This window comes from Rhinoderma darwinii, chromosome 3 (genome assembly GCF_050947455.1).
Source record: "Rhinoderma darwinii isolate aRhiDar2 chromosome 3, aRhiDar2.hap1, whole genome shotgun sequence".
Lineage (NCBI taxonomy): Eukaryota > Metazoa > Chordata > Amphibia > Anura > Rhinodermatidae > Rhinoderma > Rhinoderma darwinii.
The window spans coordinates 396,414,167-396,441,893 of record NC_134689.1 but is presented as its reverse complement, the minus strand read 5'-3'; the positions used below and the strand labels follow the sequence as shown (position 1 = coordinate 396,441,893).

The 27,727-nt window shown below is 43.8% G+C and overlaps 1 protein-coding gene and 1 long non-coding RNA gene across 4 annotated transcripts in view; one reads left to right on the top strand and one right to left on the bottom strand.

Annotated features, from left to right (window-relative positions):
• The window catches only part of DNM2 (dynamin 2), a 104,803-nt gene that overhangs the window by 26,876 nt on the left and 50,200 nt on the right, over nucleotides 1-27,727 (bottom strand). For 2 of the 3 annotated variants that reach the window (XM_075859000.1, XM_075858998.1), the window contains exons 8-14: nucleotides 26,964-27,099; nucleotides 23,709-23,776; nucleotides 23,447-23,585; nucleotides 9,446-9,532; nucleotides 8,794-8,864; nucleotides 3,780-3,831; nucleotides 3,114-3,125 (exon numbers count right to left, since the gene is read on the bottom strand). In XM_075859000.1, the coding sequence (XP_075715115.1) occupies nucleotides 3,114-3,125; nucleotides 3,780-3,831; nucleotides 8,794-8,864; nucleotides 9,446-9,532; nucleotides 23,447-23,585; nucleotides 23,709-23,776; nucleotides 26,964-27,099 (565 nt within the window). The remainder of the gene's footprint in view (nucleotides 1-3,113; nucleotides 3,126-3,779; nucleotides 3,832-8,793; nucleotides 8,865-9,445; nucleotides 9,533-23,446; nucleotides 23,586-23,708; nucleotides 23,777-26,963; nucleotides 27,100-27,727) is intronic. The other variant, XM_075858999.1, reaches the window with a different exon arrangement.
• Nucleotides 204-27,697, top strand: LOC142750158 (uncharacterized). The gene is made up of 3 exons (XR_012882575.1): nucleotides 204-300; nucleotides 26,777-27,125; nucleotides 27,570-27,697. It is a non-coding gene; the product is annotated as an uncharacterized LOC142750158 (long non-coding RNA).

Here is a 27,727-nt window from a genome sequence, read left to right as displayed (position 1 = left end):
TAAGCGAGGTAGAACACAGGCGGCCATTTTGTCGTATACCTGCAGACATCACATGATTATACTAGCGATGGGGCACTGAGAGTAATGGTGGGCATCTATGTATATGGTAGAATAGGGGTATTGTTACATCATAATGAATATGACCAGAAAAAATAAATACATGGAGTAGAACGGAGAAGTCTTCCCCCCCCCCCCCCCCACACACACCGCAGAATGTCCGGTCTATGACATTTTTGTATCACCCCCATGGACTATAATAGGAGAAAATGAATGAACGTTTCCTACAGATGGCGGCTGACGGTAAGTTTCCATGTCCTGCACCACACGTCCGTCACCAGAGGGACATTAGTGCAGGTGAGACGGGCATCATGTATCAGGAGTCCTCATTACCCCCAGCAGCCAGGAGGAGCGGACGAGGTCTCCGATTGGCTGATACGGACCACATTTAGTCTGGGACACTTTTCACGTGTGACGCGTCTTGTGGGTAAAATAAAAACATTGATTTCTATGGTGAACCGTGGCAGACAGCGTGAAAAATACAAAAAATAGTGATCTAGTAGATCTGCTCCTGGGAAAGTTGGGTGATCACAAATATGGCTTCTATAAGGGGTATTCACTCAGCTTTCCCAGAATCCGGAATGGCAAAATTTGCATAGACATAGCCACAAAAAAAATCAAGTCAGGTTGCCTTTCATAAGTCTGGGAAAGCTGGATGATCAACTCCAGTATGAGCCGTACGGGTGGCCAAATTAGCGGTCACCCAGCTTTCCCGGAGCATTTCTACTTACTGGTGCACCCATGACCCTAGCGTTTTTAATGTTGCTGTGCCCCCTGGCACACAGAGTCAATACTCATTTTAACGACCAGTCTGGATGGTGCCACTTACCTTGTGTCCTATACATTGATTATATCGAATCTGTCAGGCAGCCATTTTGTGGCCCGATCTTGAAAGAATCTGATACAAAATGGCCACCTCCAACGTTTGTAGGTGACAGGAACACTTAACAAAAGCTTTAATGCCACCCAGCGTGGCAAATTGTAGCGTACATACTGGCCAACCGGCAAAGCAAGCACAAGGCAATTTAAATACATTCCTGGGATGCCAACCAGTACAGAAAATAAATTTGCCACCCGACACCATGCCCTTCATATTGCTCCTTTCTACACCAATGTACTTGAATGTATGGTGGTGATTTCCACATACATCTACTATTAGGCTGTGTTCACAGTTTTTTTGACGCGGAAACCGTGCCACAAAACTCGCCGAAAATGCCTCCCATTGATTTCAATGGGAGCCGGTTTTACTGCTCGCGGGAGAGACGGGGAACATGCCCTATCTTCGCGCGATTACACCTCTGACCTCCCATTGACATCAATGGGTGACAGAGAAAGCGTATTTCGCTGCATTTTATGCCCGCGGCGCTCAATGGCCGCGGGCGAAAAACGCAGCGGCAATCGGCGTGCAGGCAGAGCAAAATCTGCCTCAAACTTCCAAACGGAATTTTGAGGCAGATTTTCCACCTGCAAAAAAAAAACTGTGTGTGAACCCGGCCTTATAGTCAAGGCTCTAGAATCACTCCCTGCCCTGATCCTTCTACACGCAGGACGCTGCCCATCTGATTGGGAGGGTGAGAATTGTAAGTGACAGATGACAGCTGGCACACGGTAAACCGGATATGACAGCAAAGGGACCACAAGCCGGAAAAAGCCGTAGGTTCAAAGCAGTTCAGATTTGACTTTGTAACAAAACAAACCATTCCTTAGCCATCGAAAGGAAACCACACGTTTTATTCCCCATTGGGATCCATTAGGTGTAGAAGCCAAAACGCACCGCCGGATCCGTCAAATGCCCGATACCTGGCGGACCCCAGTGACTCACAATAGGGTCTGACGGGTTGCGGCAAGGAGTCCGGCGTTGCACGTAGTGCTATTTCTCCCGACATTTGTGATGGAGGCTCCAAACGTAGATGTGAACAGAACCAACTATGACGTGTAAAGGGAAGGAGGATCAAGGTAACAATCCCCTGTAAACAAGGGAAATCTGAGCCCCATAATCTATCCTGCTGCCAATGTAAGCAGAGCAGAGAGGTAGTGCCAGTGTCATAGGATTCTTTTTAACCAATCACACAGTGAGCAGGTTTACTAATGAGTCGTGTGGCTATAAGTCATCAAGTAATGGCACTTCCTTTTCACTATGGCACTTAAAGGGTCTGTACAGGATTAGAAAACCATGTCTGCACTCCTCCCCCTGTCCACAGTTATTACAGCTCAACCCCATTACCTTCAAGCGGAGCTGCTATACCACACACAACCTGTGGACAGGTGTGGCAGGGTTTCTGGAAGAAAGCAGCCACGTATTTCTAGACCTGTACAGTCCCTTTAAGTGCCATCACCCGGCAGATAGAGCAAGGGTTGAATACTATTACACTGCGTATATTGTGTACAGTGTTTTGTGTCCTTATACCAGGCCAATACAATGTGACAAGCAGCAGCCATTTACACTGCATGTGAGCCCAGGGGTCAGCAAGAAAACTCCTTAGCCCCTCGGTTTTGTTCACTAGGGGTAAGAGGGAACTGCAGACCTGATATGCTGCATAATTCTGCTCATCCAGCATCTGACAATCCAGCAGACGTCTGAAGTAGCAAATCAGGAGGACTTGGCAGTCTGGCCATGGATTCCTCTTCAGCAGGGGTGGGCAACATACCCTCCATGCTGCACCGGCTCCCCTACTTCAACCTGTCTAGTACAGTTTAGGAGGAGACATAATTAATGTGACCAGCAGGTGGCAGCATCAAGACAGTAGGAGACCATGTGACAGGACCGTTTCTCAGGGGAGCCTCCATATATTGAATGTAATGAGTGGCCCTCGGGGCGCTCAGGATATAAAGGGTTACCCACCACTGCTCTACAGGACTTCTGCTGGCCCTTTCAACAGTCCCGTGGGAGCCGTCCTATGAAAATATTGCTGAAGGCTGGCTCTGCTTACTATGGAGGGGTTTGCAAAAATATACACGCCTTATTACGAATGTCAAATTTTGTCAGTTTTTCGGTTGCGGTGGTTTCCATTTCTTCCTGGCCAAAGCATGGTTACTCACACTGAGCAGGTACTTACCAGAATCTCTCCCTGAGTTAAGCATAGGAGTCACAGATTAAGGTGACGCGGGAGCACAGTACAGGACGGGAAGACAGAGTGAATTGAATGACCAGAGAGAGCGAGCGTTATGGAGGGACAATGGGAAAAATATATATATGAGTGGAGAAGAAGAACACACAGAATGGAGCAGCGGCAAAATAAAAAAAAAAGAGAAGGGGAAGAGAAAATTACATGCAATTAATATACAGTTAATATTAAAAATCCCATCACACCCAAAACAACAACAACGTCAGTGGCAAAATTACGTGTCCATGCGAATTGTGATATTATAGACGCACATGCATGGTGTGCAGAGGACACAGCAGAGACAGGACAGAGGGGGACAGATCCGGCGGGCTGCGGGCTCCAGCGTCTCCTTATAATCATCCGGTCTCCAGGTACGACTAGAGCCGAGATCCGCAAGCCGTGGCCCGACTACAAGTCCCAGCATGCTCTTACAAAACAAGGCTGGCAGAGGCATGCTGGGAGTTGTAGTTCCCTAACAGCCACAGGAGGCGGTACAGAGGAAGGGAACGCCATGACTCTTGGTGACGGACATCGGCTACCTAGGCGCCGATGCCGTTTAGGGACTTGGTCCTGACAAGCGTGACTATTTGGTGATTGCTGGAGGCGCTGGACAGTTACCTGGTTGGGGACGGCCCTCTTCTTGTTCAGCTGGGTGCTCCTCTGTTGTGCACTGCAAAAAAAGCAAGCAGAGGGTGATTCTAATGACCGGAGCGCAACTTCATGTTGTGCAGATGCAAAATACTACAAAGAGCAAAAGGGAAAAAAAAAGGAAAAACATTTTTAATAAAAAAAAAACCTAGACAACCCAATAAGACAAACCATCAATGTGCAAGGGTCTGAGCCCCAGACACCCACCAGCAGAAAGACGGCTCTGCGGCGCCCACTACAGCACCAGGCCCCTTTATGGTTCATGCAGCAGTCTTGCTCCAGAAGGAAACGGTCTATAGTGCCACCTACAGGTGATTACCCTGTAAGCCAATGTCCAACCCTCTATAGAGCCCTTGTAACAGGACTGGGGTGATTATGCAAATCAGGGACATCCATCTGTAGACCGTTTCTTGCTCCTCGTCAGTACAGAGTAGGGGTCGATAAGGCCCTGTTCTCAGAGTTTTTTGCTGTGGAAACCGCAGCAAAAACGGCTGAAATTTACTTTGGAGGCGAAATTGGAGGTGTTTTTTTACCGTGAGAAAAAAAAAAAAAAGTGGCAAAGACAAGCAGCAAAAATCGCGGCAAAAAAAACATCAAAAACGCGTGTGGTCCAAAACCACTTAAAAAAAACAAAAAACAGAGCCGATTTTTGCAGGCAGAATTTTCTGCCTGCAAAAAAACTCTGTGTGAACATACCCTAAAGGGTTAGACATTAACTTACAGGGTGGTAACCTGTAGGTGGCACTAGAGAGACAGCTTTCTTACTCCTGGAGGAAGCTATTTTGCATACTGTATCCCTAGGAAGCATTGCCCTTAAGACTCATGACCAGCTGGATCTCCACAAGGAGAGTGAATACCTACCAAGAACTGCTAATCAGCTTTGCAGTCCCATTATACGGCTGATCGATGGGATTCCGAGGGTCAAACCCCCCCCCAGATCATATATTTAGGACATCCTAAGGACAGGCCATCCATGTTATATGCCAGAAAACTAATTTACAGTGAATCTCTGCTCATCAGGTCGTTTTAAGGTCAATTTCATAACATATGTTTATAGCGGTAGAAGGTCTGCTTATCATAGATTTAAAACAACAACAACAATCTGGCTGCCTGCAGCCGCCACTAGAGGGAGCTCACTGCATACAGTTATTGAGTTCAAAGTATAAATTGTATACAGTAAGCTCCCTCTAGTGGATTCGGACAGCCAGTGGGTTATCTTGATGTCTATGAAGGGGATTTGAAGCTCTGACCACTATAAAGATATATTAAGAAATTGATCAGCGCAGAATGTTAAACGTATTTAGCTTAAAAAACAAAATGATGTCTTTAATAGCTAGGTCATTCCACGAAGAATAAATTCTATTGATTTCAATAAGCCGTATCCCACGCAAGGGGAAAAGTCATTACCTATGGGTAATACCTAAGAGTACAGCTATGATCTGCAACTCCAGCTCAGCTATTGGGAGCCGGTTGTACTCTGAAATCCACCGCCTCTTATTAGAGGCTCAGGCTACTGCTCTCTCCCTGCTTTACACTGCAGCTCTGCTTGTTCATATTGGCTGCTGTGTACAAGCAATTAAACCATCACCAGTGAGAAAATGAGGATTATAAGATAGTGGCCACACATATCCCAAGACCTAAGAGGGATCCTGAAGATTTCCTTTAATACTAGAAAGATACAGACATATACAGAATGACGTGAAGGAAAGATTGAGGTCCGTGAATGAGCTGAACGAGAATGCTGAGCCCATGTTTCTATCATCCACACACAACAAGCACTCAGACAGACGTATGCCCACACTCAGGTGGTACATGGTGAAATACCCACCCTGGGACGACCTGCTCGGTATAACAGCTGGGATGTGAGAGAATAGGGGAGCAAGTGAGCGATGATCGTGAGGATGGAGAGAGAAAAGAGAGAGAGGGTGCAGGTCAAAAGTGACAGCGACAAGAAAAACATAGGAGAGAAAGCCACAAAACGAGCCTGAGGAGACCGACAACATAGCGGCTGCACACGAGCCCTAAGCGGAGGCAACCACAACACCAATGGTCTGCAGTCTGTGCTGCTGGGCTGTCCGGGCATGCTGAGAGTTGTAGTAGGACTACAGATAGAGCGCCACAGGCTGCAGACTCCTAGACTACACCAATATCGATTAAACACACACCATTCTGCTATGTTAGCGATACTGGATTCTGGTCACAGCGGGAAATAAAACAACAACAACAACAACAACAACAACAACAACAACAACAACAACAACCGGTGAACGTTTGAGATCAAACCATTCAGAGGCTTCTTCTGGACACAACGTGCATTGAGAAAATAAAAGCACACGTATTAGTGACACAATCCATCCTCGGGTATTAGAATTTGGTATCAAATAGGTTAACACACATGCTTTACTTAAGACGCTCTGTCACCACATTATAAGTGGCCGATCTTGTACATGATGTGATCGCCGCTGTAATGTAGATTACAGCAGTTTTATTTAGAAAAACAATGATTTGTGACGGAGTTATGACCTATATTAGATTTATGCTAATGACTTTCTTAATGGACAACTGAGCGTGTTTTACTTTTTGGCCAAGTGGGCGTTGTACAGAGGAGTGTATGATGCTGACCAATCAGCATCATACACTCCTCTCCATTCATTTACACAGCACATAGTGATCTTACTAGATCACTATGTGCAGCCACATACACACACACACTAACGCTACTGAAGTTTCCTGACAGTGAATATACATTACCTCCAGCCAGGACGCGATGTCTATTCACAATCCTGACACTTCGCTAATGTTTGTGAGATTTACAGCAAGGCAAGCGTAATCTCGCGAGATTACGCGGTAAACGGTCATTTAAAACGAGATTACGCTTGCTGTGCTGTAAATCTCACACAAACGTTAGCGAAGAGTCAGGATTCTGAATAGACATCACGTCCTGGCTGGAGGTCATGTCTAGTCACTGTCAGGACTCTTTAGTAACGTTAGTGTGTGTTTATGTGGCTGCACATAGTGATCTAGCTAGATCACTATGTGCTGTGTAAATGAATGGGGAGAAGTGTATGATGCTGATTGGTCACTGATTGGTCACCATCATACACTCCTCTCCACAACGCCCACTTGACCAAAAAGTAAAACACGCCCCGTTGTCCATTAAGAAACTCATTAGAATAAAGCTAAAATAGGTCATAACTCCGTCAAAAATGATAGTTTTTCTAAATAAAAAACACTGCTGTATCTACATTACAGCGCCGATCACATCATGTACAATATAGGCCACTTATAATGTGGCGACAGAGATGCTTTAGGCTACATCCACCTTTGGAACACAATTTTTAATTGTTCCAAAGCATCTGAAAAGAAAAATGCAGCAACTTTGCACTAGATCTGTATTTAAAAAAATTCTACCGTTTTGTTTCTACCGCTCATATACAGACCGTGTCTCCACGGTAAGAGACTACAAACAAATCCGGTGTCGTTTGTCCCCACAGTCATACTCGATTCTATCGGTTGTCTGCTTCTTGCTAACTTACTGAATGAATATGTGCATAAAGTAGGGGAGAAATGGAAGGAGTGCAATTGCAGGATCAGACTATATAGGGCTTGTAGTCCGTTAGCATATGAGCTGTAGAAACAAAATGGCAGACATTTTTTTAATAAAGACCTAGTACAAAGTTGCTTCATTTTTCGTTCCAGATGCATTGGGAGAATAACAAAACTTGGCTGTGAAGGTGAATGTCCGCCCTTGAACACCATTTGCTTTTAATCTAAATAAATAAAAAATCTACGCTGATTAAGGCTAGGGTTATACTCTCGTCGCGCGTTCACAATATTTTGTCTACAACATGCTGTTGCATTAAACCCGGATTTTTTTTTATTTTTTTTTTTTAAGGGTGTCATTTGTTTGAGAGTCTTAAAGTCTATGCTGACAAAATCCTTTGTGATTTGTGACCGGAATTCGCACAGGTGTATTTTTCACGACTGTCGTGTCCATTTCGGAACACATGGCATGTCGGGAGCGTGGCGGTGGCATTGCTCACCAATTTTCACCTAGTTGTATCTCCAGGTACTGTCATTATGTTCTTACTATATCAACACATGGCGGCTATGTTTTCTATATGGAGCTAATCAATGTCTGCCTCTACTGTGAGACTTTCAATACCTCGTTGCACTATGTTTTATGGTTTCTTGATATTTATTCCTTGCTCTCAGCGCCCATTGGTATTCTCCTGTAGGACCTTGACACAATTTACACTTCTGCCACTTCTACCGCGCTTTTTCTTTCTTGGTCCTAATGTATAGGTTGCATTTGTGATTTTATTTCATCCATATAGGTTTGTATATTTTAAATGTTTATTCCTTCAAATATTTCTCTTTATTGCATGCTAAAGGCCGTGTTGTGTTGTCTTTGGGTTTTCGGTCGACACGAACAAGCAGTACTTGCGATGTCGCAACACAACCCTGCGATCTTCTAACATTTGGAGGTCTGTTTCTCCAAAACCTCTGCATAGACATAGCATTCAGACTGCCTTCAGCCACCACTAGGGGGAGCACAGTAGAATACAGTAAAGTGTGTGTGTGTGTGTGTGTGTGTGTGTGTGTGTGTGTGTGTGTGTGTGTATTAGCTCTATCTATATATATCTATCTATCTCACAGAGATTTTTATTTAACCTGAGAATGACTTAAAACGTTGACATTCACTTTCATCCTTTTACTAAGGATTTTCTGATTTCGCTCCTACAGTCACTTTGCTAAAGGCAGTGACACAATTTCCTTAGTTTTCATTTCAGCGATACATCCCATAATTTCCATAAAAGGTTTACACTCAACATCCTAAGATAACTGATATATATATATTTTTTTTAAAGAAACCAGAAATGTTACATAAAAACAGAGCAACAGCAAACCCATGCAGCCGACAGAGCGGCGACTTCATTGATCGGTGTCAGAGTTCATGAAGTACAGAAGAGGGGGCACTTACTTGGCAAATCCAATGAAATCCTCATGATTGGTGTTGATGTAACTCAGCTCAATGTCTATCAGGAGGAGTATCTGTGGACATAGAGGGGAGAGGGTATTCGCTGGCATCAGAGGACGCTTCAAGTGTACCTCCAATGAAAAAAAAGATAGCGGGACTGTGCTTGTCCTCATCCCTTCTAAAACGCCAGACTTCTTCTGCCTTTAGTTTCCGGGGCAGGAAGTAGCTGTCTAAAACCATTAGCAACCATATTAACGCTATTGGGACTGTTTTTCTGTCACTTAGTCACCCAAAGGCTTCCCCCTCCCTCTCGAAGTTCTCATTGGAAATCAGTGTGAAAGAACCTTCCCACTCCAATACTTTTGTGAAAAGTTTCGAGTCTATGCCTGCTGACTGTAAAATATGGTATCAGTGACCAAAATGTTTATTTGTCCATCGTGAACAAGACAAGCCATCTTATTGACCCCAATTTATTACCTTAATTTTTAAGGATTAATGGCAAATTTAGTCTTCAATGGAGGACTTTAGTGAGGAAGGAAGTAGCCAACTTCTCCTCCTACTGAGGTTTCAATAGGAATCTATCTAGCTGATTGCCTAGGACATAATCAGGAGGAGAAGGCAAGACATGGGATTTCTTTTAGTGGTAATCACCAACCTGCTCTTTTGTTTTTCCTTCCCTCTCTCGGACGTACGTCGTGACAATCCTTTCACTCTCATCTCGAAGTCTGGGGTAAGAAGCAAGCTATGCAGAATGAAAGAAAAAAAAGTTAAATTGTCAAAATCACATGGATTTGTGTAGAATGTTTTGGTCGAGGGATGTCTTGGCTCACAAGCTTACACTTAGCTGTTTGAGCATGCATGAGTGAGATAATGGATGGCTGGTATTATGAAGATACATCAAGCATTTGCTTATAATAAAAAAGAGGTTCTCCCCCTGAATATTTTTTTTTCTTCTAACATGTGCGGACATGGGAACTGCATGGTCCTCTCGGCCCAGTGACAATTCAGTCACAGACTGGTTGCTATGAACACACTGCCTAACAACCAGTCTTATCTGGTATCCCTAGCAACCAGTCTACCAGTTCACTCAGGTCTTCGGCTCAAATGGTCACCGAGATGAGCGTGGAGCATAGGAGGGTTTTCCTCTCTTCTATGTGTATTATACAGATTTGTTTAAAATAAAATTTAGGTGGAGGACCTCTTTTCATTTTCTGATGCAGCAGTCTTTGTTTGCCTTCGCATGCAGCGTACGACCTTTAATCCAGCATCCCTCACAGGTGCCGGAATATTAAGCACTGGATTAGACAGCAATTACTGTCAAAGAGGTTTGCTGATGAACGAAACTAAGGATTTTTCAAAGGACAGGTCACTAAAGTCAGATGACGGGACAGGGATTAACCGGATATCCATGATCTGGAGAATTAGGCGCCCACCTTTCCCATTTTCAGCAAACAGATGGGCACATGGTCACATGCCACTGAAACGAAGGAGAGTTTCTGGACTTGCAAGTGTTCTACTATGTATGTATGTATGTATGTATGTATGTATGTATGTATGTATGTATGTATGTATGTATGTATGTATGTATGTATGGCTACCGCTCCTATGAAAGAAATGAACAGGTCTCCCTGTTGACATCGTTGAGGGTTCCAGCTACAAAACCCCTAACAGAACTGACTTTTAGCTCCTCTCCGAATGATAGTTAATAAAAAAATATATATATATATATATATATATATATATATATATATATAAAAAAAAAACAAAAAACTGTGCCCTGATTATCACAGGGTGCCCCTTTTCTCATGAATGGGAATGAGCTGCAATACCAGACGGAGCCCAGAAGTGGCGCAGTTTCAATAAAAAAAAAAAATACGTAAATCCATTTTTCTAAACCTGTACAACCCCCTTTAACACTTTCACCGCCATGGATGTATGTATGTAACAGGTTATTATTTTGAATGTTTTCCGTGACTAGAATAAGACGGCTGGAGCTTAGGACGATCATATTAAAGCCCAGAATTTTAGCTTTCAAATGATACTAGGCGCAGAGCTCTGGATACAATACTTGGGGCTCAGCCCTTGTTCTAAGTCGGGGAGCAGTTTTACTGTCTGTGTAAGGGAGGGAGGAGGGGAAGCTGCTAGTGAGAGCAGGAGGAAATATATCACAGCCTGTTCCGGTTATCCCTACCCCTGTACAGCCTGCAGTGACCCCAGGGGGGATACCGAAACCTTTTTTTATATGCTCTGCTTGGGTCAGGCTTTTTGCCACAAACCTCACTTTATACAAATCATTACATTTGAGGCAAAGTTGTATGAAGGCACCTGTGACTGTAAAGTGCTAGGTAGCATTTTCATAATCTGCCAGGTGTCTTCTTTAAAAAAAGATATATGGGTATGAAAATACATGATTTTTTTTTTTTTTAAATTTGATAAAAAAGGTTTTATTTCTGTATGTCCAAAGTGTAAAAATGGTCCAGGCCGTGAAAGGGTTAAACTGAAAATACAATATCCTCCAACAAAGCAGCATCAATGAATGGTTAGTGAGTGTTGGAGATTCACATGGTCAGACAAGATGGTAAATCTATGTATCAAGACAGACAAGGACAATATAGCTCCATAGGTCTCACAAGACTCACGTATGAGGCCCAGCCTGCCCATTTCCCGGTTCGGTGAATGAGTGGTTGGCACGGCTGACTTGTAGCCCAGGCTGTCAATCCTGACCAGGGAACAATCTAGCTATGCAAGACCAGGTCTGGACAAACCCTGGAAGCCGGGCGGCCAATGCATCTAGAAATGGTCTAGCGGTACCTGGTGGCACTGAATGCAAAGACGTAAGGCAACAATCTGCATAGCTCCGCCCATTATCCCAGAATGCCGATTAATCCCCTTGCCTTTTGGATATAGTAGGAGGTTGAGCTATGCAAATAGCTACCTCTTTAAGGCGGCATTGTGCGGTTTCTCTATAATATGTGTAATGAAGGAGAGAATGTCTGTTTGTAACCGGCCACAATATGGTTAACGTCTGGATCCAAGTCTGAGACGTGTTATCACTTGTTCTCCCTAACCCGAATGAAGTAAAAGATACTCTAAAAACTTTGTTATTTCCCCCCTTTATTTTGTAACAGTTTTCCATGCTTTCTGTATTTTTATCTATTTTTCTAAGCTCTACTTTTTATATTAAAGCTTTAAACTTTAATAAGTTCGGTCATTTTAGGCTCAGTGTCCATGAGGCGTTTTCACCTATTTCAGCGTTTTTACTGCATTTTTGCTGGGGTTTTTATGTGCTTCTTAACCCCTTCAGGACCAAGCTCATTTTGCCCCTCAGGACCAGCCCCATTTTTTTCAAATCTGACATGTGTCACTTTATGTGGTAATAACTTTGGAATGCTTTTACCTATCCAAGCGATTCTGAGATTATTTTCTTGTGACATATTGGACTTTATGTTAGTGGAAAAATGTTGTCGATTATTTGTGAAAAACACCAAAATTTAGAGAAAATTTGCAAAAAATTATGATTTTTCTAAATTTAAATGTATCTGCTTGTAAAACAGATCATACCACATAAATAGTTACAAATTAAAATTTCCCATAGGTCTACTTTACGTTTGCATCTTTTATTTTATTTTAGGACCTTACAAGGCTTTAGAACTTAAGCAATTTCTCACATTTTCAAGAGGCCATTTTTATAGGGTCCAGTTCAATTGTGAAGTGGCTTTGAGGGCCTTATATATTTGAAACACTTACAAAAACACCCCATTTTAAAAACTGCACCCCTTAAAGTATTCAAAAACAGCATTCAGAAAGTGTTTTAACCCTTTAGGGATTTCATAGGAATTAAAGCAAAGTAGGGGTGAAATTTACAAATGTAATTTTTTTTAAACTAAATTCATTTCATTTCTTCCGTAACACATAAGGTTTTACCAGAGAAATTCAACTCAATATTTATTGCCCAGATTCTGCAGTTTTTAGAAATATCCCACATGTTGCTCTAGTGTGATAATGGACTGAAACACCGGCCTCAGAAGTAAAGGAGCACCCAGTGGATTTTGGAGCCTCTTTTTTAGAAAATATTTTAGGCACCATGTCAGGTTTGAAGAGGTCTTATGGTGCCAAAACCGTGGAAATCCCACAAAAGTGACCCCATTTTGAAAACGACACCCCTCAAGGAATGTATTTAGGGGTATAGTTTAGGGATGCATAATGCATCAAAATTTCAATACTATTTCAATGTTGTGCGCTGGGAAACTGTTAGATACCGTCAATTTACGTATTTCGATACTAAGCGGTCCGTCCGCACAACTTACTATTGAAGAACATCGCGCACACTGTACAGCACCCGCAATGTTCTCTTCCTTCAGTGATGGCAGCGGGAAACGCTCCTCTCCTTTCCCACTGCCACCAATAATGAGCCGAGTCCTCCCTCCTGTTTCCGCTGCCACCAAATGATGATCTGCTTCTGTGTGTAGGGGCAGGGAGGGGGGAGAATGATGCAAACGGTACGGGCAGTGGGTTCCTGTTGATGTACCGGTCTCGCTCACGCTTTAAGTTTGGAATCAGGACCTCGCTGCAATGTATTCGCTGGGAGGAAAGCCCCAGGCAGGTGTTCGAGCAGAACAATATCCTAAAATAAAGGCACTATTATTTGTTTCAGCCAGCATTGAGGAACATTAGGGTTAATGGGACCCACATTAACCCTAATGTTGCCATAACTATAAAAGAGATTTTCCCACAGGATAGGGGATACGTGTGACTGATGGGTGTCGGCCAATGGGACCCCAGCGATGAGGAGAACAGAGACCGAAAGTCTCCCGATGTGCTCCATGAGAATGGTGCGTTGGTGAGCATGTTCAGCCAGAGCTCCATTGCCGGAGACCGTGGTCCCATAGAAATGAATAAAGCGCTGGCCGAGAATGCTCACAAACGCTCCAGTCTCATGGAGCACTTCGGGGGACTTTCGGTCCCCCGTTCTCATCAGATAAAATCCAATAAAAAGGTTATGTTCAGAAAATTGAAGATTTTTATATTTTTGTGTTTTTTTCTCTTATGATTGGCAAAAGTATCGTTTTGGTATCGAGAATCGCAATACTACACAAAGTATCGCTATCAGAGTCCAAATTCTGGTATCGTGACAACCCTAGTATAGTAAGCATTTTGACCCCCGCAGTTTTTTTGCTAAATTTATTTGAATTAGTCTATAAAAACAAAATGATTTTTTTTTTCTGAAACAGAATTCTCAAATTTTTACATGGAATAAAGGAGAAAAGGGACCCCAACACTGGTAAAGCAATTTCTCCCGAGTACGGCAATACCCCATATGGGGTCAAACATCTGTTAGGACATACGGCCGGACTCAGAATGGCAGGAGCGCTACTTGGCACGCAGACTTTGCTGGATTGCAAATGCGACATGGCACCTAAAAACCAGAGCCCCTTAGGTACTAGTACAGTAGAAATCCCTGAGAAGTGACTCCATTTTGGAAACGACACCTCTCAGGGCATTCATCTAGGGGTGTAAGTGAGCATTTTGACCCCACAGGTGTTTCATAGATTTTATTAGAATTAGGCAGTGAAAATGTAAAATTTAATATTTCCAAAAATTTGTAGATTTAGCTGCCAATTTTTTATTTTCATGAGGGGTAATAGGAGAAAACACGCCACACAATTAGTTACTCAATTTCTCCAGAGTACGGCAATACCCCACGTGTGGCCCTAAACTGCTGTTTGGGCACATGGCAGAGCTCAAAATGAAAGGAGCGCCATTTGGCTTTTAGAGCGCCGATTTTGCTGGATTGGTGTACGGTCGTCATGTTGCGTTTGCAAAGCCCCTGAGGTACCAGAGTACAGTGTAAAACCCTAAGTGACCCCATTTTGGAAACTACAGCCCTCAAGGTATTTATCATTTGCCTGGACATATGACCGGGCTCAGGAGTGAAAAAGCACCATGCTCATTTGAGGCCTATATTGGTGATTTTCGCAGCATTGACCCACAATTGAAGGGCTCGGAGGTCAAATAGTATAACAAACCCCCAAGTAGAGACCTCTATTTTAGCAACTGCACTCATCACAGCATTTTTGAAGGGGTGTAGTGAGCATTTTGACCCCGCAGTTTTTTTTGTTTTTTTTTAAAATTAGAAATAAACACTCAGCGGATGGTGCAAAGTGAAAATTGCAATTTTCCACTGATAAGCCATTTTAGTGCCCACTATGTGGTGCTCAGTTTGTGCCACTGCAGACAAATATCTCAAACTGTTAAGCTGGTTCTCCTGGGTATGGTGATGCCATATATGTGGACGTAAACTGCTGTTTAGGCACTACCAGGTCCCCTGACCGTGGAATAGAAGACGCAAGGACTTTTTAGCAAGAATAAATCTTGCTAAAAACTGCGTCTTATAGTCCGAAAAATACGGTGTATGTAATCTGTGCGGAGTACATCAGGGTATATGTAAGCTGTGTGGAGTACATCAGGGTATATGTAAGCTGTGCGGAGTACATCAGGGTATATGTAAGCTGTGCGGAGTACATCAGGGTATATGTAAGCTGTGCGGAGTACATCAGGGTATATGTAAACTGTGCGGAGTACATCAGGGTATATGTAAGCTGTGCGGAGTACATCAGGGTATATGTAATATGTGCGGAGTACATCAGGGTATATGTAAGCTGTGCGGAGTACATCAGGGTATATGTAATGTGTGCGGAGAACATCAGGGTATATGTAAGCTGTGCGGAGTACATCAGGGTATATGTAAGCTGTGCGGAGAACATCAGGGTATATGTAAGCTGTGCGGAGTACATCAGGGTATATGTAATCTGTGCGGAGTACATCAGGGTATATGTAATCTGTGCGGAGTACATCAGGGTATATGTAATATGTGAGGAGTACATCAGGGTATATGTAATCTGTGAGGAGTACATCAGGGTATATGTAATCTGTGCGGAGTACATCAGGGTATATGTAAGCTGTGCGGAGTACATCAGGGTATATGTAAGCTGTGCGGAGTACATCAGGGTATATGTAAGCTGTGCGGAGTACATCAGGGTATATGTAATATGTGCGGAGTACATCAGGGTATATGTAAGCTGAGCGGAGTACATCAGGGTACATGTAAGCTGTGCGGAGTACATCAGGGTATATGTAATATGTGCAGAGTACATCAGGGTATATGTAAGCTGTGCGGAGTACATCAGGGTATATGTAAGCTGTGCGGAGTACATCAGGGTACATGTAAGCTGTGCGGAGTACATCAGGGTATATGTAAGCTGTGCGGAGTACATCAGGGTATATGTAAGCTGTGCGGAGTACATCAGGGTATATGTAAGCTGTGCGGAGTACATCAGGGTATATGTAAGCTGTGCGGAGTACATCAGGGTATATGTAAGCTGTGCGGAGTACATCAGGGTATATGTAAGCTGTGCGGAGTACATCAGGGTATATGTAAGCTGTGCGGAGTACATCAGGGTATATGTAAGCTGTGCGGAGTACATCAGGGTATATGTAAGCTGTGCGGAGTACATCAGGGTACATGTAAGCTGGGCGGAGTACATCAGGGTACATGTAAGCTGGGCGGAGTACATCAGGGTACATGTAAGCTGTGCGGAGTACATCAGGGTATATGTAAGCTGTGAGGAGTACATCAGGGTATATGTAAGCTGGGCGGAGTACATCAGGGTATACGTAAGCTGTGAGGAGTACATCAGGGTATATGTAAGCTGTGCGGAGTACATCAGGGTATATGTAAGCTGTGAGGAGTACATCAGGGTATATGTAAACTGTGAGGAGTACATCAGGGTATATGTAAGCTGTGAGGAGTACATCAGGGTATATGTAAGCTGTGCGGAGTACATCAGGGTATATGTAATCTGTGCGGAGTACATCAGGGTATATGTAAGCTGGGCGGAGTACATCAGGGTATATGCAATCTGTGAGGAGTACATCAGGGTATATGTAAGCTGTGAGGAGTACATCAGGGTATATGTAAGCTGTGCGGAGTACATCAGGGTATATGTAAGCTGGGCGGAGTACATCAGGGTATATGTAAGCTGTGCGGAGTACATCAGGGTATATGTAAGCTGGGTGGAGTACATCAGGGTATATGTAAGCTGTGCGGAGTACATCTGGGTATATGTAAGCTGTGTGGAGTACCTCCGGGTATATGTAAGCTGTGAGGAGTACATCAGGGTATATGTAAGCTGTGCGGAGTACATCAGGGTATATGTAAGCTGGGCGGAGTACATCAGGGTATATGTAAGCTGTGCGGAGTACATCAGGGTATATGTAAGCTGTGCGGAGTACATCAGGGTATATGTAAGCTGTGCGGAGTACATCAGGGTATATGTAAGCTGTGCGGAGTACATCAGGGTATATGTAAGCTGTGCGGAGTACATCAGGGTACATGTAAGCTGGGCGGAGTACATCAGGGTACATGTAAGCTGGGCGGAGTACATCAGGGTACATGTAAGCTGTGCGGAGTACATCAGGGTATATGTAAGCTGGGCGGAGTACATCAGGGTATATGTAAACTGTGCGGAGTACATCAGGGTATATGTAAGCTGTGAGGAGTACATCAGGGTATATGTAAGCTGGGCGGAGTACATCAGGGTATATGTAAGCTGTGCGGAGTACATCAGGGTATATGTAAACTGTGCGGAGTACATCAGGGTGTATGTAATATGTGAGGAGTACATCAGGGTATATGTAAGCTGGGCGGAGTACATAATACATCAGGGCATAATAAGAGGGTATAATAATGCGGTAAATAATAATCCGCAGATATGTGGCCGATGTCGCAGTGATAAATGGTGCCCAATATTATCTGCTTTTGGAACACTCTGCACATTTTGTGTCGCCATATTCTGAGAACCAGAACTTTATTTTTTCTTCACCAGAGCGGTGCGGGGGCTTATTAGTTGCGTGACTATCTGTAGTTTTCATTGGTACCATTTTGGGGTACATGCCATTTTTTGATCAATTTTTATTCCATTTTCTGGCAAGCAAGGTGACCAATTCTGACAATGTTTTTTATTTTTTTTGATTTTTACGACGTTCCCCATGCGCAATGACATTTACTTTATTCTGCAGGTCAATACGATTCTGGCGATACCATATGTATATAGTATTTTTTATATATTATACAGAGTTTGCACAATAAAACCACTTTTTTTTTTACATCATTTATTTTTTGTATCACCACATTCTGAGAGCTATGTTTTTTATTTTTCTATCAAAAAAAACTGTGGGAGGGCTTGTTTTTTTGCGTGACGGGCAGTAGGTTTTTTTTGGTACAATTTTGGGACCATGCAACATTTTGATCACTTTTTATTCCATGTTTTGGAAGAGGTGGAGAACAAAAAACAGCGATTCTGGAATTGTTTTCATTTTGTATATAGTGCAGGGTATTAGAGTTGTCAGTTATTCACTGAAAGCAAGCCTATTAGGTTTCGACTGCAGGCGGGGCCTAATAGGCTTCCGTACTAGGCAGACCAGGCAGCCATTGTTAGGCCTCCGGTTGCCATAGCTTATGAGCCTGCGCCATCTTTTTGGCCCTGATGTTAAGCCTTTTAGGCCCCGCCTCTGGGCAGTGCCTAAAAGGCTTCCATGCTTGGCCATCCAGGCGGCCATTGTTAGGCTTCCAGTTGCCATAGCAACCACCGGCATCCGCGACGCAGGGATGCAGACAGGCTAGAAATCACCTAGATGCTTGATCGCTGCATCTAAGGGGTTAGATTCGGTCCTGGCCGTTACAGCGGAATGTCAGCTGTAATATACAGCGGACACCCGCTGGTGATGGCGCTGGCTCAGCCACGGAGCCCGCTCCATCACCATCACATAGAGTTACGTGAGAAGGCACTAACACATTAGCGCAAACGACGTAACTTTGCGTGATTGGGCTAAAAGAGGACCTGTCACTAGTTCACATAATTGAACTGGTTTATTGACAGGAATAGCGCTGTCTGCCCGATTCCAGTGCTGGATTTTGTTCTGGACCTCTCCGTTCCAAAGATATGGCCCACTGTTAAGTTGGCTCCTTATATGCTAATTTGCTATAGCTAGCCAATAGGGCATGAACTACCCTTAAACAGCCCCGCACTGATTGGTCAGCATCAGAAGCAGGGATGTTCGCTCCACCCTGTTGGCTAACTACAGCAAATTAACATATAGAGAGCCAACACAACAGTGGACCATATCACTGGAACGGGGAAGGGGTCCAAAAGAAAAAACAAAAAACAAAAATCAGGGACACAGCGCTATTCAGGTAAGTTCAACTTCTATGATCTAGTGACAAGTACGCCCGGCCGAAAACGTAAACTGTGTTTTTCAAAGCAAATGCAATATAAACGCTGAAAAAAAAAATGTGATAAAAACACCCTGTGGAAACCCTGCCTAATGCTATAAAGAATCTATAGCCTTAGATGTGTTAACCCTAAGACTGCTGGAGATGAGTAAGTGCAGTATCGGCCCAGAACTCAGTATGTGGTGGCAGCGGGTTGTGTGTTGGAGTGTAGACTGAGTGAGTCGAAACAGATTAACCCCTGACAGTCACACCCACGTCAAGTGCTGTGAAGGTGTGTACGTGACCGTATGGTATATACTCAGAATCGCGAGGCTGCCACCTACAGGTCTGACACAGTAAATACAGCTTCTTCACTCAGAGAGTCCACTCTTCTAGCTCATGTGAACCATTACCTATATGTAGACTGATAACACACAGGATCAGATACTAAGTTGGTGTCCGGTAATATGCAGAAGAGACCCGTGTCTTGATACATATATATATATATATATCTTGCGTCACCAGATTTGAATACACTCTGAAAATGGAGACCACTTATTGAATGTTTACCCTCTGTCTGAGGCGATGCCCTCTGACCCAGTGATGTCATAGTTTAGGGAGGAGTAAAGAAGAGGTTAACGTTAGTAAAAGGACAATGAGGGAGGAGACGGCAGTGGCAAACAGATCACAAATATACCCATGTCCGGAAAGACAACACATTCATTTTCCATTCATTATATAATCCTAGGATCACAGATTACCAATGAGGAACATATTGCCGGTTATACATGAAAGTTTTTACATTTATGGAGTTGTAACAAGGATATTGGCGAGTTTTCACCGCGTCGGTCTTCTCGGTTCTCACGTACACAGCGCTGAATGAGTGTCGCAGCTTCTATTGGTCCCAGTGGTTATGTGACTAATCACATGATCGCTGGGATGCCGGTAGGAGGAGGCTGATGCTGGGTCTAACTATTCTCACTACATCAGGGCTGATTTCTTCTGTAACTTAATTTTGTTATTTTTTTAACTATAAGCGTCGAAATCCTAAAAACGTGTACAGTAGGGGGAAAAAAAAAAAAAAGTTGGTAGCCCAACAAATGAAAAAAAGTTAGTTGTTAAACTAACGCATACTAAAAAAATGGCTAAACAGTGTCCGGTTTTGAAAGCTCAAAACACCCCAGACCTGAACTGGTTAAACCACTTTTCTCCATTATTAGCTGGGGTGTAAATCTACATGTTTACGGCCAGCTTAAAGGGGTGTTCCACTACTAGACAACTGATGACCTATCAACCGGATACCTTTGTATGGGACTGTGTTCGAAGGACTCTATGGACAGCAAACAGCTCTGCGGGTAAGGCCATGTCCCGCTTCTTCCTCCTTCCCCTCTGGCGAGGTTTTGGCTGGGACAAGTGGGACAGCTCCTTCCCTTATAACTGGCACGCTCCCTGGTTCTATGGAGATGTTGTCCCGTTTGTGAGGGAACATCAACTGGAGGGTCTTAGAGGCTCTGTCACCACATTATAAGTGTCCTGTCTCCTATATAAGGAGATGTGCGCTATAATGTAGGTGACAGTAATGCTTTTTATTTAATAAAATGATCTATTTTCACCACTTTATTAGCGTTTTTAGATTTATGCTAATGAGTTGCTTAATGCCCAAGTGGGCGTACTTTTACTTTAGACCAAGTGGGCGTTGTACAGGGGAGTGTATGACGCTGACCAATCAGTGACCAATCAGCGTCATTCACTCCTCTCCATTCATTTACTCAGCGCATAGGGATCCTGCTAGATCCTTATGTGCTGTCTTATACTAACACATAAACGATACTGAAGTGTTTAGACAGTGAATAGACATTCCACGGGATGTCTATTCACAATCTCTGCGCTTCGTTACTCTGTCTGTGGTAGTCACAGCAGGGGAAGCGTAATCTCGTGAGATTACGCGGTAAATGACAGGTTACAACGAGATTACGCTTCCTCTGCTGTAACTACCATAGAAACCGTAACGAAGTGCAGGGATTGTGAATGGACATCCCGTGGAATGTCTATTCACTGTCTAAACACTTCAGTATTGTTAACGTGTTAGTAGAAGACAGCACATAGAGATCTAAAAGGATCCCTATACCCTGAGGAAATGAATGGAGAGGAGTGCATGACGCTGATTGGTCAGCGTCATACGCTCCGCTGTACAACGCTCACTTGGTCTAAAGTAAAAATACTCCCACTTGGGCATTAAGCATCTCATTAGCATAAATCTAAAATCGCTAATAAAGTGGTGAAAATAGATTGTTTTATTAAATAAAAAGCATTACTGTCACCTACATTACAGCGCCCATCTCCTTATGTAGGAGACAGGGCACTTATAATGTGGTGACAGAGCCTCTTTAAGCCCGACTTGTGGAAAGCAAAGGTGATCCAAAAGCACATCAGAGCAAAAGACTTGGCGGAGTCTGATCCAGGGCTTCATGCCGACACGTTGGAGACTGTTTGGACCAACGTGTCATCTGGCAGGTTGCCCAACGGGCATAAGGACATTACATGGATGGCCATCCAGGGAGGACTGACTCTGGTCATTCATGCATGCCCGCAACCTGTGCAAGACCCGGTACTGCCCCAGGTGCCCCTTCATGGAGGAAAAGTCTGCACACTTTCTGGCAGTGCCCCTTTGCACAGGGTCTGTTGAAAGCCTTGGAACACGAACTCTAGGACTCAGTTCCCAGGAACAGACTGTCGTACCGCTTGGTACTTTACGGACTATTTCCTGGGATTCACACGGTTTGAGCAATCCAGGAGGCCTGGCGCCTTATAAACGGTTTTAAGGACGCTATATGGTTTGCCAGAAATCGCATAATTCTTTGGAGTAGGAGTGTGCTTGTCCGGGACTGCTACAGGCTGATCCACAGCCTGCTCAGAGACCATTCCACCTGGGACAGCCCGGACGTCGATGAGGAAGAGGACTGATACTCCCCCTCCCCCCCCCCCCCACTCTCCCTTCTTGTGTATTGCCTCTCAAAGCTTCGGGCCTGTGATTCCCCGTCCCCTCTTTCCCACACCCTCCCCCCATCACTTGTCTGTAATGCTTTATTGTTTGATTTTAGTGAATGGAAGAAAGTTAGTGTAGCTTGTGGTGTGATGTATAGCATAGATTAGCCTGCACTGTGTCACACTGTCATGCTAGGTTTGGTGATTGTTACTTATTATTTACTGCCTCTTGGCTTGCGTTGCGTCGCAGTAATAAAGTTCGTTTGAGCAAGACGGATTGTGAAGAATTTAATAAAAAATAAAAAAAACATCAGTATATGATCACCGACAGTCGGACCCCGCACCGATCAGCTGCTCCGGCGTGGAATAGCTCAGCCGCTACTCCGTCACAGGAGCCATCTGCTTCCGGCATGGACGTCCGGTGCCCGGAGCAGCTGATCGGTGCGGGGTCCGGATGTCAGGCCCCCACCGATCATACCAATGACGACCTATTTGGTGGATAGGTCATCAGTTGTGTGGCAGTGGAAAACCCCTTTAAAGGTGTTCTCTGACTTGGACATAACCTACTTGTTAGAAGGGTCTCGACTGATCGCAATTCACAAAGTGTCCATATGCTGGTACCCCCAGGGATCAGCTCTATCTGCGGAAGTGCTTAAATTCCCTGCAGACCCACCACAGGGGAAAAGAAGTATTACACAGTATCCATTACCTTAAACATGTGGTCCTAAGTAATACAGAACAGGTCCTACTGGGAGACGCTCTTTGTAAACACTCCACTCTGGGCACAAGATATGATCCTGAACATGGGACCCCCCCTCTAAGAATTCAGAATAGGGTATATGAAAATGTTTTCTTTAAAACTAGACAACTCCTCTAAGACCGCTTTGGGTTGGTTCATCCAACCCTGGACCATTCACGTCATAGCCCCAACTTGATCTCAGATACAAATGACTCCTAAGAAACAGTGACGGCACCATAAAAGCCACGTAGTCCAGACGTGACTCACTAATTTGCTTGGTCTATATTGGACCCCAGATAAATATATTGTGAGGTCATAAGGGCTCCTGTTCTGAATTAGCCATTGGCCTAATAGAGTTATACACCGGATAGCTGGACCCGTGACCGAACAGACGACAATTATAGGAGATCTAGCAAAAGAAAATATAGAAAGGTCCTTTACTGTAGGCCGAGGGGAATAAGTGGCTGCTAGACACTTCTGGCGGCAGCTTATCTCCTGTGATAACAAAGGACTCTACATGTCAGGAAAGAGTTAGAACACCCCCCCCATAAACATTGGATGGTCGGCTGGTGCCGCTGAAATCAGCGGGCCCGGCCGACTTGAATTCGATGTGTATGGAAACCTTTAGACCCTAGCGCTGGTTGCGAGGAGATGAGGCTCACCTTGGTTGTACATTGTCTCACAGTGTTAATAAGCTCCTGGATGACCAGATCCACGCATTTCAGACACGGTTCCTTCAATTTCACCACCTGCTTCTTCACTATAGCCTCAAAGGCCATATCAGGGGTAAAGAGACCTGTCCTGTACAGATGAGACGAGAATTTGTTTAGAGGGATCGGGGGTTAGGGGGCGTGTGATAAGACCTGTGGGGGATGAGGCAACTTTGATTTAAAAAAACAAAACACGCAGGCAGAAAGTCCTCACCTCACACCATGAATGTTCTTGATGGCGTAACTAATTTCTCTCCGTAGATCCTTCTCGTCAAACTCCATCTTAAATGGGTACAAAGAAAGGTGAGGGTTAAACACAGGTCGTGTGCCAGGGAAGTAAAAGGCGGAAGTCAAACAATTACATTACCTCAATAAACAAGAAAAACATCTTTCCTTAACCCCTTAATGACCGGGCCATTTTGCACGTTAATGACCAAGGACTGTTTTTTGTTTTTTCACGGTCGCATTCCAAGAGTCGTAACTTTTTATTCCGTCGACGTAGCCGTATAAGGGCTTGTTTGTTGCGGGACGAGTTGTATTTTGTAATTGTACCGTTTTTAGATGTTTATAATATATTGATTAACTTTTATTAACTTTATTTTAGGAGAGAATTGAAAATGAGCAGCTATTCCAGCATTGATTTTCACGTTGTAAATTTACGCCGTTTACTACGCAGCGTAAATAACATGTTCACTTTACTCTATGGGTCGGCATGATTACGGGGATACCAAATATGTAAAGGTTTTATATGTTTTCCTATGTTTGCACAATAAAAACCCTTTTAGAAAAAAATTACTTGTTTTTGCATCGCCGCGTTCCAAAAGCCGTCATTTTTTTATTTTTCCGTCGATGTGGCCGTATGTGGGCTTGATTTTTGCGGGCCAATGTGTAGTTTTCATTAGTACTATTTTGGGGTACATAGGACTTATAGATTAACTTTTATTTTATTTTTTATGGGGGGAATGGGAGAAAAGAGAATTTTGCCGTTGTTTTTTGGGTTTTTTTTGGACGCCGTTCATCCGGCGGTTTAATTAATGTGATAATTTTATTGGTCAAGTTGTTACGATCGCGGGGATACCATATATGTGTATGTGTGATTTGTTTTGACACTTTTACTGAATAAAACCACTTTTTGGACAAAAAAAAGTAGTTTTATTTGATTTTGACTGTAATTATAATTTTTTTCTTCAACAAACTTTATTTAACTGATTGACATTTTTTTTTTTAAGTCCCACCAGGGGACTTCACTATGCGATCTGCTGATCGCATATATAATGCTTTGGTATACTTAGTATACAAAAGCATTGTTGCCTGTCAGTGTAAAACTGACAGGCAACCTGTTAGGTCATGCCTCTGGCATCGCCTAACAGGCAGATGCTGAAGACAGACCTGGGGGTCTTTGTTAGACCCCCGGCTGTCATGGAAACCCGACGGCGACCCGCGATTTGTTTGCGGGGGCGCCGATCGGGTGACAGAGGGAGCTCCCTCCCTCTGTCAAACACATTAGATGCCGATATCACTATTGACAGCGGCATTTAATGGGTTAAACAGCCGGAATCGGAGCGCGCTTCGATTCCGGCAGTTGCAGCAGGAGCCAGGCTGTGTATAACAGCCGTGCTCCTGCCGCTGATCGCATGGGTACGCTGTCAGTACCCGCGCGATCACAGGACGGATATATCCGTCCTCCTGCGCGAACTAGCAGCTGCTGAGGACAGATATAGCCGTCCTTCGGCGTTAAGGAGATAAAGGATTTTTCCACTCTGCTGTTATAGATGAGACCCCCCCCCCCCCCCCCATATGCCCTGATAAGAGATTAAAAGAGGATCTCTACATGAGACAACCTACTTTTGATAAGTCAGTAGTTTTGATCTGTGGGGATTGAGCACCAAGACCCCCAACCGATTACTAAAACGGCAGAAGTGCTCAGGTGAGCGCTGTGCTGACTCGTTTCTGATAGTCTTCCCTCAGAGAAGTGTACAGACTCAGACTTTCTATTGAGCCCGTACATTGCTCTGAGGAAAGCCGATCAGAACCTAAAAATCGCACAGCGCTCAACGAGAACGCTTCAGCCGCGTTGAGATTGGTGGAGGTCTTACTGCTCAGACCCCCACCGACTAAAAATCTTTTGACATGTCAGTGACATATCAAAAGTTTTGAACGTTTAATCATTGTATAATGTAAAAGAGGCTCTGTCACCACATTATAAGTGGCCTATCTTGTACATCATGTGATCGGCGCTGTAATGTGGATTACAGCAGTGTTTTTTTATTTAGAAAAACTATCATTTGTGACGGAGTTATGACCTATATTAGCTTTATGCTAATGACTTTCTTAATGGACAACTGGGCGAGGTTTACTTTTTGGCCAAGTGGGCGTTGTGGAGAGAAGTGTATGACGCTGACCAATCAGTGACCAGCGTCATACACTTCTCCCCATTCATTTACACTGCACATAGTGATCTTACTATATCGCTATCTGCAGTCACATAAACACACTATAACGTTACTGCAGTGTCCTGACAATGAATATACATTACCTCCAGCCAGGGCGAGATGTGTATTCACAATCCTGACACTTTGCTAACATTTCTGTGAGATTTACAGCAATGCAAGTGTAATCTCGCGAGATTACTCTGAGAACTGTCAATTAAAACGAGATTACGCTGGACTTGCTGTAAATCTCACACAAACGTTAGCGAAGTGTCAGGATTCTGAATACACATCATGTCCTGGCTGGAGGTAATGTATATTCATTGTCAGGACACTTCAGTAATGTTAGTGTGTGTATGGGGCTGCACATAGTGATCTAGCTAGATAACTATGTGCAGTGTAAATGAATGGAGAGAAGTGTATGACGCTGATTGGTCACTGATTGGTCAGCGTCATACACTCCTCTGTACAACGCCCACTTGGTCAAAAAGTAAAAGACACGCCCAGTTGTCCATTAAGAATCTCATTAGCATAAAGCTAAAATAGGTCATAACTCCATCAAAAATGATCGTTTTTATAAATAAAAAACACCGCTGTAATCTACATTACAGCGCCGATCACATCATGTACAATATAGGCCACTTATAATGTGGTGACAGAGACTAAGTTCTGCTCTGTAATAAATGGTTTCAATTTCTCACCGGTTTCAATAGCTTAGCTTGCCGTCACTGAATGGAAACATTATTGTTTTCATTCAGAGGCTTAAAACTTATCCTGATCATGCCCAGATCTCTCCTGTAACTCATACATTTTCAGTATACATTTTCAATCTCATTCTTTTGTTTACATCCAGACGCTAAAAATGTCCTTCTTGCATAGCCACGCAAGAGAAGTATGATGACCTATATCCTATTGTCAGCAGGACATGAGCAGGACAGGCCTTCAATGACTCAATGTACACAAGTGTGTTCTATTCAATGGCAGCTAGACGTGATCTTTAAAACAGCCATGCCTTCACATATATCGGAGGTTGGATTTACCTTCACAAGCTCAAAGGGAAAGCGCTCGTGAAAAATTCGATTGATCCTGGCACCTCCAGAGAGTTCCAGCGTGTCCACCTGATCGCCAGAGCCTTCAATTCTCTTCTCAAAGTCCACACCAAGCTGCTGCACCATCCTGCAAGAGGAAGAAATCATTAAAGGGTATGTCCACCTTTGACAGTTCACATATAGAATTGCCTGTATTATACTTCAGAGCTGCATTCACAGAACGGATGTTGTCATTGGAAACAGACAACAAGATTGTTGTCAGACACACCCATAACAGCTTAGCTGAGCTGCTATAATGTAGTGTGACTGTTAGTTGTTCCTACATCAGATTACTGTACAGGAATGCTGGGAGATTTGACTTTAAAAACCGTAGTGGTGGGCCATAGCGTAGGCTGTAACTCCTGAATGAACATTATTCTGCACTCATGATAGAGGGAAAGGAGGGAGGCTTTTTTTTTTTGTGGTCATTACTTGCAATGTAGACAAATGCTCCATTTCCTCTTTGCACACATATTCGGCCCTGTGCCCATACTAGAAGAGATGCTGAAACAGTTCCTGTGCCTGCTGTTGACTTTTCCTGTGCTTTCTTCGGGGCAGAATGTTAACAATGAGCCACCACGTGACCGCAATGACTAAAAGGATGATGATGCAATCACTACACATCAGAATGGATGCAGTCGTGGGTTTACAGAACTGGGGTTAGGCCCTTCATTTTTTGTGGTAAGTGGCAGGTGTATACAAAAAAAATAAATATC